Consider the following 14,689-nt stretch of genomic DNA (forward strand, 5'->3'; position numbering starts at 1 on the left):
CCGTTGGATCAAAGGAAAATGAGTATTAAGTCTTGGAGATGGGTTTAGGCCGACGTATGTGAAGGCTGAGTTAAAGTGTAAGTGCAATTCAGAGTTAATGGATTTCTTAAGAGAAGTTCTGTTTCGCTTAATAGGACGCTTGACCTGGGTTGATTACTCGTCTAACCTTTTATATTGAAAGTTCTACGGGACGTTATCCTAGCATCTGATCAACACTTGGTAGCCGATTCATTCTCGGCTCTAATAGCCGGTACCAGGAGGGTATCGCCTCTAGTTCAAGAAGTAAACATCTTCAAAGATAATGAGAGCCGATACGATATGTATCGCCTATAGAGCAAAAAACACAAAGATTCACAGTCATACACGAAGGCATTGCATTGAGGCACGATCATAAAAGAACAAGAGTCTTCATTCATTGGTTTATCCTAAATACAAACTAATCAAAGACCTTGTTCACCACATCTTGGGCGGATGTGATGTCCACTATGGCCTCCGCTGCCATGATGAACTCTTCGAGCAGATCTTCGTGCTCCTCAGGGCCATCACCAATCGGGAAACCAACCTCCATAGTATGAAGATCTTGCCTGGTCTGGACTTGTGCTATAGTTAGAGCCACTGATGTGCCATGGCAAACACCGTGAAGGGCAATCTCCTAGACACGGGCCGGAATATCTTGGAGACGAATGTCGGTGGAGGAACCCTGGGCATTCACGGTGTCCACGGCTGCATTCGCCGCCAGTTGGAGAGATTCCAACTATGCTGTCAAGGCTGTCATTCACAACAAACCTACAAGCAAGTCAGAACTATTCATCATCATGAACAAGAAATGTTGATCTCACCCCATGCGTCAGAGACGCTGGTTCATTGGCATACTCTCCTCTAGAATTTCCTCTACCGCGTGCTTACCTTGGTTATCTTCACCGGCCATGGAAGAACGATTGTATCTATGAAAGGGAGAAAGAGAACCGCTATAGGGTTTCGACAGCAGGTGGAGAAGAGTGGAGAAACAGTTGCGAGTAAGGATATATTCAAGGCTGAAACCACCAACCGGTATTTGAAGACCTAGAGCAAAGGGATGGGTGCCTCGAGACGTGTAAAAGGCAATAGTAATTAATGGAAGGTGAAGCACCACTTCACTAATGCCTATGGAAATACAGCACTGAGCAACTGAAAGGCAGGAAATCGAAGGGTTCTCTTAATAAAAGCCATGTTTTCAGACTTGGTTAAACTAAAGAGTCTGGGTCGGCTATATCAAATCAGCTCTTTAGCCGAAAAAGCAAGCATAAACAAAAGTAATGCGCATAGTGCCAAGATAAGAAAATTATCTGTTAAATATCGCCTATTACAAACTACGGGCCGAGGAAAACCTTGCCTACTATGTCATCGGGGCCAAGGTATTAAAAGCTATAGAATTAGTGGCACTCATGAAATCCTCAACCAAGCACTCCTGCTCCCTAGGGTATGCTGCATCTAGAAAACCATGGGGAAGAAGCTGAAGATTTTTGCCCAAATGGGCTTGAACGGTAGCCAACGCCATGGCAGTGCCATGATGAACGCCATGGAGGGCAACCTCCCTGACCTGATTCAGGATGTCATGCAAACGAACCACTAAAACGGCGCCCCTGGCATTGACAAATCCTACCACATGGTCCATAGCTAATCGAAGGCTCTCTAGTTGGGTAGATAGATCTAAAAGGTTCAAAGGGGAGGTGATCAGAGTCTTGGAGACAAAATTGAAAAGAAGTAGAGGTTACGACAGGTATCTCACCCGCAATTCTGGACTCGGCCTTGGCCAACCTATCCTCCACCGAATCGATCGTAGGAGGTGACCAGCATCGAACCATGGCCAAGGCTGATTCTACAAGGGGTAGACACTCAGCAAGACTTTGGCCATGTCGATCAATGGAGGCAAGTAGGTCATCATTATCAATCCGCCTCATCTGATGGCAAGAGGGCTGGCGGCAAGCCATCAATGAGGAAGGCCCTGAAGGCCAAACGGAGTTGGCCCTGTTCCCCAAGGCAGCAGAGGCATCATGAGATACACCTTCCTAATGACGAAGGCACTGATGTGATGATGTAGATCCGATGAAGACCTTCTCAGGGGACCTCTTGCTGTTCTCCATAATCTCTAACCTATGGAAAAGCAGGAACTATGCTAAGGGTGCAAGGGTTTGAGGCAAAGTGAGTTATACTTGGATCCACTGCCAAGGCTCGTTTATATAGCCCAGGAAGGCGAGAAGATAGATTTCACCAGGAGATATGAAATTGAAATCAGAAATGGAAGCGAATCGGCACTCTAGGAATTCAGGGGATGGATAACGGAAGGATAGCAAATTCGAGCTTATTGTTTCCCAAAATTACGAAGCGTCGTGAGACGGATACAAAGAGTCTACATTGACTAGGGATCTACCCACCAAGGTTTCTTTGGATTGAAGAGAGTCCAGATCCCCATAAGGCCGAGGGTCATCGTAAACCAAGTCACATCGGCCCATTGATAAGATTGTGCAAGAGAAAGGGAAGAGCCACCTGCCTAACAGGTACCCAGCTAATTCCTCGGTAACTAGGAGACCGCTAGAAAGAAGCTTGTGCCTTTCCCGATAGGCATTTGATGGAACAAACAAGGGAAAGGTGTCCACATATTCTAGCCTTCATAGAACACTAAAACAGCTTTGTGAGCATAGAGAGAAGACTTAGGTAATGTCACAAGAATTCTTCTAACCACGATGGCTGGTCTTCTTGCTCAACAAAGCGCTAGAATAAGTGACACAATCACCCTGTACACAAGAATTCTTCTAACCGCTCGAGATCATCATAACAAAAGGATAGACCATGGAGGGTCCAGCGGAGTTGGGAGCACTCAGAAGGATGGATGGAAGAGAAACATGGCTGAAATAGTGAGTTGCTCTTGCCAAGATCGGATAAACGTTTTATAGCCGACCCAGGAAGATGAATCCAAATACCCGTGAAACAGTGGTGCTCTTGCAAAAGTTTTGAAGCATGGGCTCATGAGGTGATATGAACGGCGACAAATAGTGGACCCCAGATCAAGGTTCTCAAACCGTGACTGTGCATCAATTAGGGATGCAGACAGGATAATTTTGGAATAAAATTACTTTTATCCCAAAATTGGGGGGCATGTGTTTACACCAAAATTTGGAAAATCACAGAGACCCAGAAGCTTATAGGATCATATCATCAAGGGATTAGTTGCTGGTGGATCAGAAATAGCTGATTCAGATGCAAAATCTAGGAATCGGCTTTCTTCGGACAGCGCCAGCAGATAACGACAGAGGCTATGCTCGACGCTAGGATGAAAACATGTTGGACTCTACAAAAAGGGAAAAGATTATAGTCCAAGTTATCTTAAATTAGGAATGTTTTCATTTTTATGCCAAAATCTGTAAACAAATTGTGCTCGAGTAGGATTCATATTTAGGCTTCGGGTATAAATACCGAACCCTGGCTCTTGTAATAGAACAACGAATCAATCAAATACAAGTCAATTTACTTTTTTCAGCTCCGGCGACCCCTTAGGAGTAGGAGTAGAGTAGATCTCGGTGAGTTCTTCAGCGAGTATGGCTGCATCGATCCGGTTGACCTCCACTGCTTGTCTGTAAGTACCATCATGGTTTATACCTCTGTTCGTATGGCTGCATCGATCTGATCGACCTCCACTGTGACTCTGGTATAGGCTAGTTATCAACTCTTGCCTAGTTTAAGTATGGCCTGTGTGATTCTGCCTCACACCCCACTGCTTGAACTAGATCAAGGTCAAGTTATCGGCTCTACCTTTGAATGGTAGTCTTTGGTAGATTCATTAAGTCACCGATATTGCTTATTGCTTTCATTGTTTATCTAATTACTGCAATATCACTCTTCCCAATTGAGATTGATCTAGATCGGCCTTATATCTTATTTAACCCATCGTTTGCTAATCTCAAACTGATCTAATCTACATCTTAAATGATGAGTTATGTTTTTATTGGATGTTTTATATCAATCTTAATCATGCATAGCGTACGGTTAAGACATGTTTGATCTTGAGTAGATCTATCAGTTAGCGAGAACCGTTTCATGGCCCGTTATCACGGCCTATGGGATTCTGCCTCTCACCCCACTGTTAGCACCGTGGAGCGGGGATCGTTAGTTGATAGATCCGTTCCTAAGAAGGCATGACCTTAACTGTGCGCTATGCCTGAATCAACTATTTAGCCGATATCGAGCGCTTTCACAAATAGCTCACATCACGAGATCGTTGAAGTAGAGATAAGTCAAAAGATGTGTTAGCCCCATGATCTTGTTATTGTATTACGGCCTGCATGATTCTGCCTCATGCCCCACTGATATTAGTAATGAGTTAGGGTCATCGAGTCTATTGTTGTTTCTACGGCCTACATGATTCTGCCTCATGCCCTACTGGTCATGGTGATAGATGAGATCTAACATGTTCATTAAATTTATCTTTATTAGTTGGTTGAGTGGTATTGAATTGTTTCTTTACATAAACAGGAGTTCGGTTACTTGTAATCTTTGGCTCAGTGTAAACCGACCATCATCGATATCTTATTGCCATTTATTAATATTTGCTTAAATGATGTTTATTCTAAATGATAATTGATTCTCTTCACACGACCCCATGAGCTCTAACTGACTTACTCTCATGAGTATACTGGGATCGGCTATTTAGCCAATTTCCTTCCATATCGGCTCTCACAGCCGTACTTTTGGAACTGTCTGGCAACACCGGCAAGTTCCGCCCTTAATTACTGATGAACTTTCTCTCCTTGTCAATTGCAGGGTCAAATTGACTAGCACACATCGGGAGGATTGCGCAGGATCGACCACCCCTGCGTTGAAGCTAGGCGGATCTGCTCCATCGAGCGGACCCTTCCGGCTTGCTGCGTGTGTCCTCGGCACGAGACGAAATTCTATGTCGACAAAAACAAAGCTTATACGACTTCGTGCGGTTTTCAAGAATATATTTTGACCTATATTTTGTCTTATATTATATAATTTGTATGAACAAAAGTTTGATCATTTGAAATTATTCCTAAATACAAATATAAGTTAACTACTTTCGTAATTCAAACTTTTGATGTAATTAGGCTAATTATTAGTCAAACAAAACAAAATTTGAATTTTAAAATATGTGCATGCCTTATTTTTTAGGACAGAGGGAGTAGTTATGTAAGGTTCAGCAAGGAACACCTTTACACCACATTTTTTTGTGGCGAATGACAACACAACGAAAGTTACATGGGTATAATGTTCGTTACATGGGTACAATACATCAATAGTTCAAATAAAACACAAGACATCATAATGAAAGTTCTAGTACAATACAACATTGTTTATTACCAAAGCATGGAAATCCTTAGTCAGAAACATACTGAGTAAGTAACTCATCTTTCGAGTACCAATCCTCTACCACAACCTCGTTGTTGTGGCTAGGCTCACCTGCATTGCCCTAATCTACCTATCACATGTAGTAAGCGGCCTCCACTTCATCTGCGGCCTAAGACAAGAACACGTTCTCCTCTGTCTCGTTCATGTGGCTAGGCTCACCTGCATTGCCCTGATCTGCCTATCGCCTGTAGTAAGCAGCCTCCGCTTCATCTGCGGCCTCTATGGATTGAGAGAAGAACGTGTCCTCATCCTCCTCTACCTACAAGCCCACCTCTAGTAGAGCGATGAGCTCGCTCAGTCTGCTAGTGTCATCCTCATCCTTCTCCGCCTACAAGCCCGCCTCCGCTAGAGCGATGAGATCGATCAACCTGGCAGTGTTGTCCTCATCCTCGTCCCCCTCATTGTCCAACACAATCGGAGATAGAACGCTACGACCAGCTCACGTTCTATGCTCATGTAACTTCTTTTCCACATACCTTTGCATGGGCCACCACTGCGGCATGCTCCCCACTGTATCCAATCCCTTCATGTATAAAATGCAAAAAGTTAGAAACACGATTATATTACATATAAAAGAAGGCAACGAAAATAACAAGGCTTCCAATGACTCACTTGCACACAATGCAGCAACATGGTCGTCCAAGACCTGCATCTATACCCTTTCCTCCATTGCAGCCTTCCTTGCCCTCTCCTCCTCTAACGCCCTACGTCTCTCTAACCCCCATTTGTTAAGCCTAACACCGATCGAGTTACTAATATCGTTGTCTATCAAACTCACGCATGTCCTTCTTCCGTTGTTTAGCGAATAGGTCAACGTATTTAGGTCCATATCTCCTCTTCCGTGCAATTACTTGCCTCCCCTTCAACTCATCCAAGAACCTAGCTTGACCATCATAAGATTCCCACTTGCATTTCCTAGTGTTCTATTGAAACAAAAAATTAGATCATAAGTCTTATCTAAAGAAAAAAAATATGATTTTATGTTTTCCATAACAATAACCAATCTCATCATAGTCAACCATATGGCCGCAATAGTGGTCTATTCCAAGCTCCGAAGGGATTAGGCCATAGTTGGATTAAACACCACATTCGCACATGATAGATGGTGCTTTGAAAATTACCCTTTTTTCTTTTTTTTCCTTTTCCTTTTCCTTTGTCGGTTTTGGCCATTGATTCTTAGGACCATAGAGCCACTCCTTGAAACGACACTTCGCAAATGTAAACACCTAAAAGAGGTGACATTAGTACATGAACACCTATAGCTCAAAATTTCAACAGATACAATGTCCACTTACTTCATGCTTGTTTGGACACACAAACTCCAACGTATTATTAGGATTTGTCATAGCTCGATCTCCGTAATAGCATAGAGGAGGTTCCTCGAGTCGTCTAACTGTGGCTAGGTGCTTGTCCTTAGCCGTCATTGGTGGTGGGTTAGGGAGAGGTGGAACCCACCGCTCGAAGTGCTCACGTGGATGTCTCCCTCTCCAACAATCATCAAAAAGGAGGTACCTTAGGTCAAACTTGTCTGTATCGTCGATCCACTGAAAGAAAAAGCACCTCTCATAGGCCTACACAATAAGATTCCAACAAAATATTAGTAACCTAGTAACACAAATGAAGAAAAAAATATACGGAAAGAATTACTTACAATAAAACGACTACATGTGTAGAAGCAACGAACCGCTGTGTCGGAATGTCTCGATTGAAACACGTCGGCCAGACGTCCACAGTCACAGTTAGGGACATGGAGGTCAGGAGGGACGGGGGCATCTTTGCTAGACGCGTCAGGGTACAATTCTCTAGGACGACCCCGTTTTCGCCACAACTGCTCACGATGCATGTCTTGCATCTAATAAAACGGTTGTAATTTAACATCAATCAAAACATCACAAATTAATGTAAAGGAGAACCATTTGCATTACAACTAAAGTAATATAACCAACACTTATAGGAACAAATACACTAAACATGGTAAACATACTTCTAATCCTTGAATCCACCATTCAAACTAATATTTTTCTCCAAACCCTAGCTATCGATCCTAATACTTAATCCACAGTTTAAACTACTAATAAGAGCACCGTTACCTTGACTGAGGTCGAGGAGGAGCTTGGGGAAGGTAGGGAGGGGGCGGCAAGGGAGGGAAGGGTGGTGGCCGGGCGCGGGGGAGTCGAGAGGCGGCGGCGCGGGCGCCTCGAGCGCCCTCACTTCTAGTCGGGCAGACAGACAGAGGGGGGAAGCCAGGGAGGGAGCCCGCAGCGCGACGGTTAAGTCGGGCCCGGCCGCGCCATGACCGGCGGCGCAGCACTGACGCGCCATGATCCACGGCGCGGCAGCCCGGCCACGTCATCGCCCAACGCTGCTGCTGCCTGACACGTGGCTACCCCCACCGCGCCGCCATGCATGGCGCGGCAGCGTGAATTTACCGCGCCATGCGAATAGGCGCGGCCAAAAGTGTTAGTTTTGAAGAAAAAATAGATTTGAAAATAGTTTAAAAAGTGTTAAAAATTAAAAAAAAAATCGATGCATGTGCATCAAAAAGGCCTAACACGGCCGTTATCTCAAGCCGGCATACTCCGTCACGGGTCATAAAAAGTCATTAACCCGACAAAAGTCATACCGGCGCCATTAAAAAATCAAAGGATCTCCGCCTCCTACTCCGATCTGTCCGTGTTCGGTTCCAACAACTCCCGCGCAGTACCGCAGCTCACTGTGCACCTGCATTGATCGCTCCAACGGTCTTCCAAATCATTCCGGGCCAGATCGCGTAGCCCCACAGGCCAGCCTCCCAAGCGCCCCGAGGCCATGTCGTCCCCCCTCCCTCTCACCGTCTCACGTTCTCTCGCCTGACGAATTTGAACACCCCCAACGGCTCTCTCCCATCTCCCCGTCCCGGCGTCCCCGTCCCTATCCCTCCGACGGTCCGACCGTTGCGGGAGGCGAAACGCTCCTCGTCCTCGTCCCCGTCAGCCCGCCCGCCCGCTTGCAAATCCAGCTGCTAAATTGCTCCGCACTCCCACGCCCTTTCTGCTCTCTCTCCTAATCCCGATACTCACCTGTCCCTAATCCGTACGCACATCCATCGCGCACCGGCAGCGGCGTCGACGCAAAGATGGCAGCAGCGTTCACTGAAGAGGAGAAGGCGGTGGACGACGCGCTGGGCTACCCCAAGGCCTACGCCAGGCTCTGCCGCAGCGGCGGAGGGGCGGTCGGCCTGCCCTACAGCCACGGCCCGCCGCACGCATTCCTCCCCTACGTCCTCCAGCCGCACGAGGTACGTGTGTGCGTGTGTGTTCAGCGGTCGCCTGATCTGATCCCTCACCTCACCGCCGCTCTGCGTGACCCGAGCGCGCGCAGAGGGAGACGAGCTGAGCTGAACTGACCGAGTGGTTACGGTGGGTGCAGGCGCTGCGGGCCAAGGACCTGAACGAGATGTTCCCGGTGACGGACGCGGAGGCGCCGCCCACCGCCAACCCTCGCGGATTCGCCAACCTCCTCTGGAAGCAGCTCGACCACCTCGGGTGCGTGCGTCACGGTTTGGTTTCCGCTTCGCGATGTCACGTCCTTTGTCAGTTCGGCTGATTGATATCTGCGGCGATTGGATGCAGGAATGCGGGGTTCGATCCGGCGCTCTTCCGGGTGGACGCGTACGGGAACGTGCTCTACTTGCACGCCGACTCCGCCTCGTCCCTCGCCTGGGACATCGACCACTGGTTCCCCTGCGCCAGTAAGGAATCGCTGCGATCTGATGAGTTTTTTTTTTTCAGCCTCGAACACTCTTACTGACCGCTTGATCGGTGGTGGCTGTGGATGTTTGCAGGGGGAGGGAAGACAGTGCCGAGCAATCTGCGGATAGTGCAGTGGCAGGTGTGCAGGAAGAAGCAGAACAAGCTAGAGTTCCTCATGCCGTGGTGGGATCTGCAGCTCGGCGTCTCTGTCAACCAGTTCCTGTCCATCTTCGCCTCCAAGAACTCCGACTTCAGGTACTCTTGCTGCTGCCGCCGACTAGTTACAGGCCGGGTGCCCATCTTTCGGCTGCTTGTCCCTGTGGGAACCTAGCCGTAATGTACCTCTTGGGTCCTCTTGACCGTGCAGAAACAGAGCATTCGCGTTCTTGTTCACCCATGGTGCCAGCGAGGAGCTGAGCTCGCTGCAGGTGGTGGAGGCGCACGCGTTCCCGCAGCACTTCTCTGAGATGAAAACGAAAGTAGGACTCGCCCCTGCTGCAATTGTTTCCTCTAGGGGTTCTGACAACTCGGTGCTCAAATCTCTTGATGCGAACCGACCGCTCAGGCCTACTTACCCTTTGATTGGTATAAATTTCCTTCATGCTTTGATTTTATAATGAGCGTGTTCATATGATCTGTGGAGTTCTAATTGATCATTCTCTGTGTAGCGGCTAAGAAATTTACAGGCGAAAGGGATGAGAATGTCCACTTGGCAGGACAGGGGCCTAGTTCCACAAAGGAGAACAATAACCCAGATGTTGATGGCTACATTAGCAATCCTTACTTGTCCATAGCTATGGCTAGGGACTCGCTGAGGCAACGAGAAGAGGCCAAGAAGAAGCAGGCCGAGCTTACAGAATTGGAGAACGAGGCCAATGAGCTGAAGCAGAAGAACGAAGAGGAGCGGGTGGCCATCCAGGGCTTGGAGGCTCTCCTAATCAAGAGGAGGCGGCGAGTTGAGAAGTGCCGTCGCTTGGCAGAGGCTCAGTCCAACTACAAGGCAGTGCTGGAGAAGATGATCAGAGATGCCATGCACCAGTAAGCATGATTGCTTAATTAAAAGAGCATTAACATGCGCTATTCAGAAGTTTAGTGATGCTAATTATTTATCTGTCAATATATGAAATGCAGGTCCATTGTGTACAAGGAACAACTTAGGCTGAACCAAGCTGCAACCAGCACTCTCATGGCCAGATTGGAGGCCCAAAGAGCAATGTGTGACTCATCTGAAACCGAGCTCCGGAAGAAGTACCAACATAGAGATGATTTGGAGAGGCAGATAAAGCCAGAAAGGAAGAGGTATCGTGTTGATGATGGATTGCTCGAGGAGAGGCACAGTGAGAGTGTAAAATATCTTTCAGCAAGAAGATTGAGGAGTAGCCCTCTCAAGCAGGAACTGAGGGTTTTCCTGGAGGAAGATCAGAGGAATTCAGATGCATACATTTCACTAGGCGAAGAAGAAATTGGAGAAGGAACTTCAACACGTACTCCAGCATTCGAAAATGACAGAAATAAACCATTGAAGGTGATAAACTTCCCGAGGAGGTCTCTTTCCATTGAACAGAACACTGTAGATACTGAAAGAGGCAGAACACTGGTGCGGGAGAAGCTAGAAGAGTTGGCCATCAAAGAACGGCAACATAGCAGGAGACGGGAAAGAAGAGAGACCATGAGATCGAGGGGAACTGGTACACCTATAAGATCAAGAGACGACAAGGCTAAAGTGATCATGCAGAAGTGCTACGAGTCTGAATCTGAGAGATATCATGCCAGTGAGACAGTTTCAGTACCGAGGACCTCATCACTTCCAAGTCCACCCTATAGAGCAACGGGCATGTATGGAACTTCCAGATATGGTACAGATCAGTCAATGCTACTACAAAAGAGTGAAGCACTTCACCACCGAGGTTTTAGCAGACCAGAAGATGATGAAAACTTGGACCATGTTGGCAAAGGAAATGTGGATAAGTGGCTCCATATGCTCATGGATAACCAACAAGAAGATCATGCTGTATACCATTCTTCAGATGAACACGATAATGACGAGGAGAATGCTTCAGATGAGCAGCAAATGCAGAGCCGAATTGACGAAGAGAGCTGCAGGAATGGGATAACTGAATGTTCTGATGAGATTGTTGAGGTTGAGGACGAGATTGTTTCTGACCAGGGAGCAGAAAGAGGCAGGAACAGCTTTGGAATTAAAGACAGAGAGGAAAAGAAGATTTGGTTCCCTAGGTCTGACAGCACCAGGGGTTTCCGGTCACTGCCATCATCACCCTCCAAGATCCTGGGAATGAGAAGAGGTGTGGAATGCATGGGCAGGAAGCCTAAGGTGGCTGGTGACGATGACTGCAGATATGGCTATGAGGATTCAGTGTCCACAAGCAGCAGCAAGTTCCTCAGCAGATGCAAGCAGGCAATCAAGAAAGCAGTACACAAATAGGTCGTTGCACCATACGTCTGAACCTATTTATTCTTCCTTCATTGTGTTCAAAATCGATGCAATTTGTTATAGTCTCGGTAACTGAATAAGTGAGTGAGCATAGCTTGCAGACTTCTGTCTGATGCTTTGCCTGTTAGTTGTGTGATATTTATTTTTTATGGTCACCCGGATGTGATCAGATTAGTGTGTGTACAACAATTTTTTATTCTTTACTTTGTTAGAAAAGATAAAACTATTCCTGTTCCTGAGCAGTAGAAGTCTGAGATTTATGTGTTAGATTGATCTCTAATCATAAACTGGACACAATGGCCGAGTTGGGCCTTTGATCCGCGCCGTGGTCGGGGGCTGGAGGGCCCCTGTCACACTGCGTTATATATAGAGGTGGGGGCCGGCGGCTCTGAGTATGACGTTCGCCTGAGCCGAGCTCCCCACCGATACCTAAACCCTAATCCCGATCAGAGAGGGGGCAGCCAATGACGGAAAGCCACCAGCCGCGTCACCCCGCTCCACCGACGTCGACGACTTCATTGACCTCTTCCCAAACGTCGTTGCTCGTGTGCAGACGTCATCGACAAACGAGATGACGGCTTCTGGACCATCTCCCTCTACAGTGTCAGGTTCGACACGTTTTTCTTCTATTCTTCTCTTTCTCTCATTCTATCTACTGTTACTGCACTAGTAGATATTCTAGGACTCACAGTTTATCTAAGTGCAAGTAGACTCGCTAGTTCTATGCCTAGAGATCCTGCTTTAGGTTTAACAATAGTACCAGAGCCAGGTTGGGTATAGATCTAGCCTATCGGAATCCTCTGTCTAGATGTAGATCATGTCAGGGGTAAGAAATAGATTAGATCCGTTCAGATCTAAGAAAAGAAGAGGGTCACCGAACCCTAACTCTAACAGGGTGAATGAAAGCAGTATGAAGAAGAGGGACTCGACTTCAAGAAGAACCCGAATCTAGCTCAAATCCATGAAGAACTCGCTGGGAAAGATGAATAGTGACTCCAGTGAGTCAAACCCTAACCCTAACTTGACTTAACCCTAACCCTAATCCCCAATCGGATGAAATCCGAGAAGAACTGAAAGGATCTAAAAATGTCTAGAGGGGGTGAATAGGCATATCTAAAAATTTACTACAAATGCTAAGTTCAAATCTGTTAGTCAATGTCGGAAGTCCCAGCGTTTGGGTCAGAACTCCCGACGTTGTCAGAAGTTCCGGCGCAAACGTCAGCAGTTCCGACGCCTATGTGAACTACAAAAGCAGTGTCAAATTTAACTTTGCGGATAAATAATCTTACAACCTCACTTCCTAGTGGTTTGGTGAAGATGTTGAGTCACTCCCTTGACGTCGTAATGCCTCCAAACCGTAGATCGAGTCCAAACTCTAAAATAAAAGTTTGGAAGAGAAAGAGACAAACAAATACGAGTAATCTCTAGCAATCACAACAACAACAACAACAACAACAACAACAACAACAACAACAACAACAACAAGCACGTGGGACACAAGTGAAAGCTCTAGTTTGGTTTTGGTGAATTGATTAAACCCTAAGTGCTAACCTAGTTTATCAAGTGATCATGAGATAGGTAGCACACTCCAAGTTGCAAAGCAAACAAAGATCATAGCATGATGAAGATGATGCCATGGTGATGATTAAGCGCTTGGACTTAGATAGAAGAAAGAGAAAAACAAAAAGCTCAAGGTAATGGTATAAACCATAGGAGCTATTTTGTTTTAGTGATCAAAACACTTAGAGAGTGTGATCACATTTAGATTTGATAGCCGTACTATTAAGATGGGTGAAACTCGTGTCGGAATACGGTTATCAAAGTGCCACTAGATGCTCTAACTCATTGCATATGCATTTAGGATCTAGTGGAATGCTAACACCCTTGAAAATGTTTGTGAAAATATCCTAACACATGTGCACAAGATGATACACTTGGTGGTTGGCACATTTGAGCAAGGGTAAAAAAGTTAGAGATGAAATGGAGTTGGTCGTAAAGATGCTGGCGTCGGTCAACTGATCGTACGCTAGGTCGCTCAGCGTCCGGTCAACTCAAGCGCAGTGTCCGATCAAGACTGATGACCGTTGAAGTTAGGACACATGGCTGACTACGAGCGATCGGACGCTGGGGGCTCAGCGTCCGGTCAACTGACCGGAGCGTCCGGTCAGCCCGCGTTATGCCCAGTGAAAGGGTATAACGGCTCTATTTCGTGGGGGCTTCTATTTAAGCCCCATGGCCGGCTGTAGCTCACATCTTTGGCCATTTTCATTGACATAGCAACCTTGTGAGCTTAGCCAAAGTCCTCCCACTCATCTCCATCATTGATTCATCATCTTTATGAGATTGGGAGAGAATCTAAGTGCATTGCGTGAGTGATTGCATCTAGAGGCGCTTGGTGTTTGTGTTTCGCTGCGGATTTCGCTTGTTACTCTTGGTGGTTGCCGCCACCTAGATGGCTTGGAGCAGCGAGGATCGTCGAGCGGAGAGTGGTGATTGTCTCTGGCTCCGATCGTGGTGATTGTGAGGGGTTCTTGACCTTTCCCCGGTGGAGAGTCAAAAGGTACTCTAGTGAATTGCTTGTGGCTTGTGTGATCCTCATCTTGTATTAGTTGTGCGGTACCCTATTGAGGGTTTGGCGTATGAAGCTAATTAGCGCGTGAACCTCCGAGTGAGTGAATCGCCACAACGAGGACTAGCTTGTCGGCAAGCAAGTGAACCCCGGTAAAAATTATTGTGTTCATCTTTGATTTCGAGGTGATTGGTCTTCATTGTTATTCATCCTTGTGATTGATTGGTTCCTTCATCTACACGGCGGTATAACTTTCTTGATCACTCTCATTATATTATCGCAAACTAGTTGTCAAGCTCTTTAGTGTACCTTGTTGTGAGAGCTTGCTTGCTTGGTTGGTGTGGCTCTTTACTTAGCTTTTGAGAGCACACTAACATAGAGTAGCATCATAGCTATTGTGTGTGTAGATACCATCCAACCTAGAATTATGGAAGGTGGCTTGCTTTTTGAGTAGGCTAGCGCAACACTTGCTTCGTCTCATAATTATCTAACTACTTTGTTAAGTGTTGTTGTAGAAATTTTATTAGGCTA

The 14,689-nt window shown here is 46.5% G+C and overlaps 1 protein-coding gene across 1 annotated transcript; it reads left to right on the forward strand.

The window, feature by feature from the left end:
• Positions 1-8,373: 8,373 nt before the first annotated feature.
• On the forward strand, positions 8,374-11,805 carry LOC136457642 (uncharacterized). The gene is made up of 7 exons (XM_066457668.1): positions 8,374-8,683; positions 8,815-8,930; positions 9,018-9,136; positions 9,230-9,392; positions 9,505-9,722; positions 9,806-10,175; positions 10,269-11,805. The coding sequence occupies exons 1-7, from the start codon at positions 8,522-8,524 to the stop codon at positions 11,578-11,580; spliced, it is 2,460 nt and encodes an 819-aa protein (XP_066313765.1). The 5' UTR covers positions 8,374-8,521; the 3' UTR covers positions 11,581-11,805.
• Positions 11,806-14,689: the final 2,884 nt, after the last annotated feature.

This window comes from Miscanthus floridulus, chromosome 6 (assembly GCF_019320115.1).
Source record: "Miscanthus floridulus cultivar M001 chromosome 6, ASM1932011v1, whole genome shotgun sequence".
NCBI lineage: Eukaryota > Viridiplantae > Streptophyta > Magnoliopsida > Poales > Poaceae > Miscanthus > Miscanthus floridulus.

Bases quoted from the DNA above. Each gene is read 5' to 3' on its own strand.
- LOC136457642 (XM_066457668.1), top strand. From the start codon at position 8,522: ATGGCAGCAGCGTTCACTGAAGAGGAGAAGGCGGTGGACGACGCGCTG. The intron at 9,137-9,229 runs GTAAGGAATCGC...GGATGTTTGCAG, and splicing joins CCACTGGTTCCCCTGCGCCA to GGGGAGGGAAGACAGTGCCG. The intron at 9,393-9,504 runs GTACTCTTGCTG...TTGACCGTGCAG, and splicing joins TCCAAGAACTCCGACTTCAG to AAACAGAGCATTCGCGTTCT.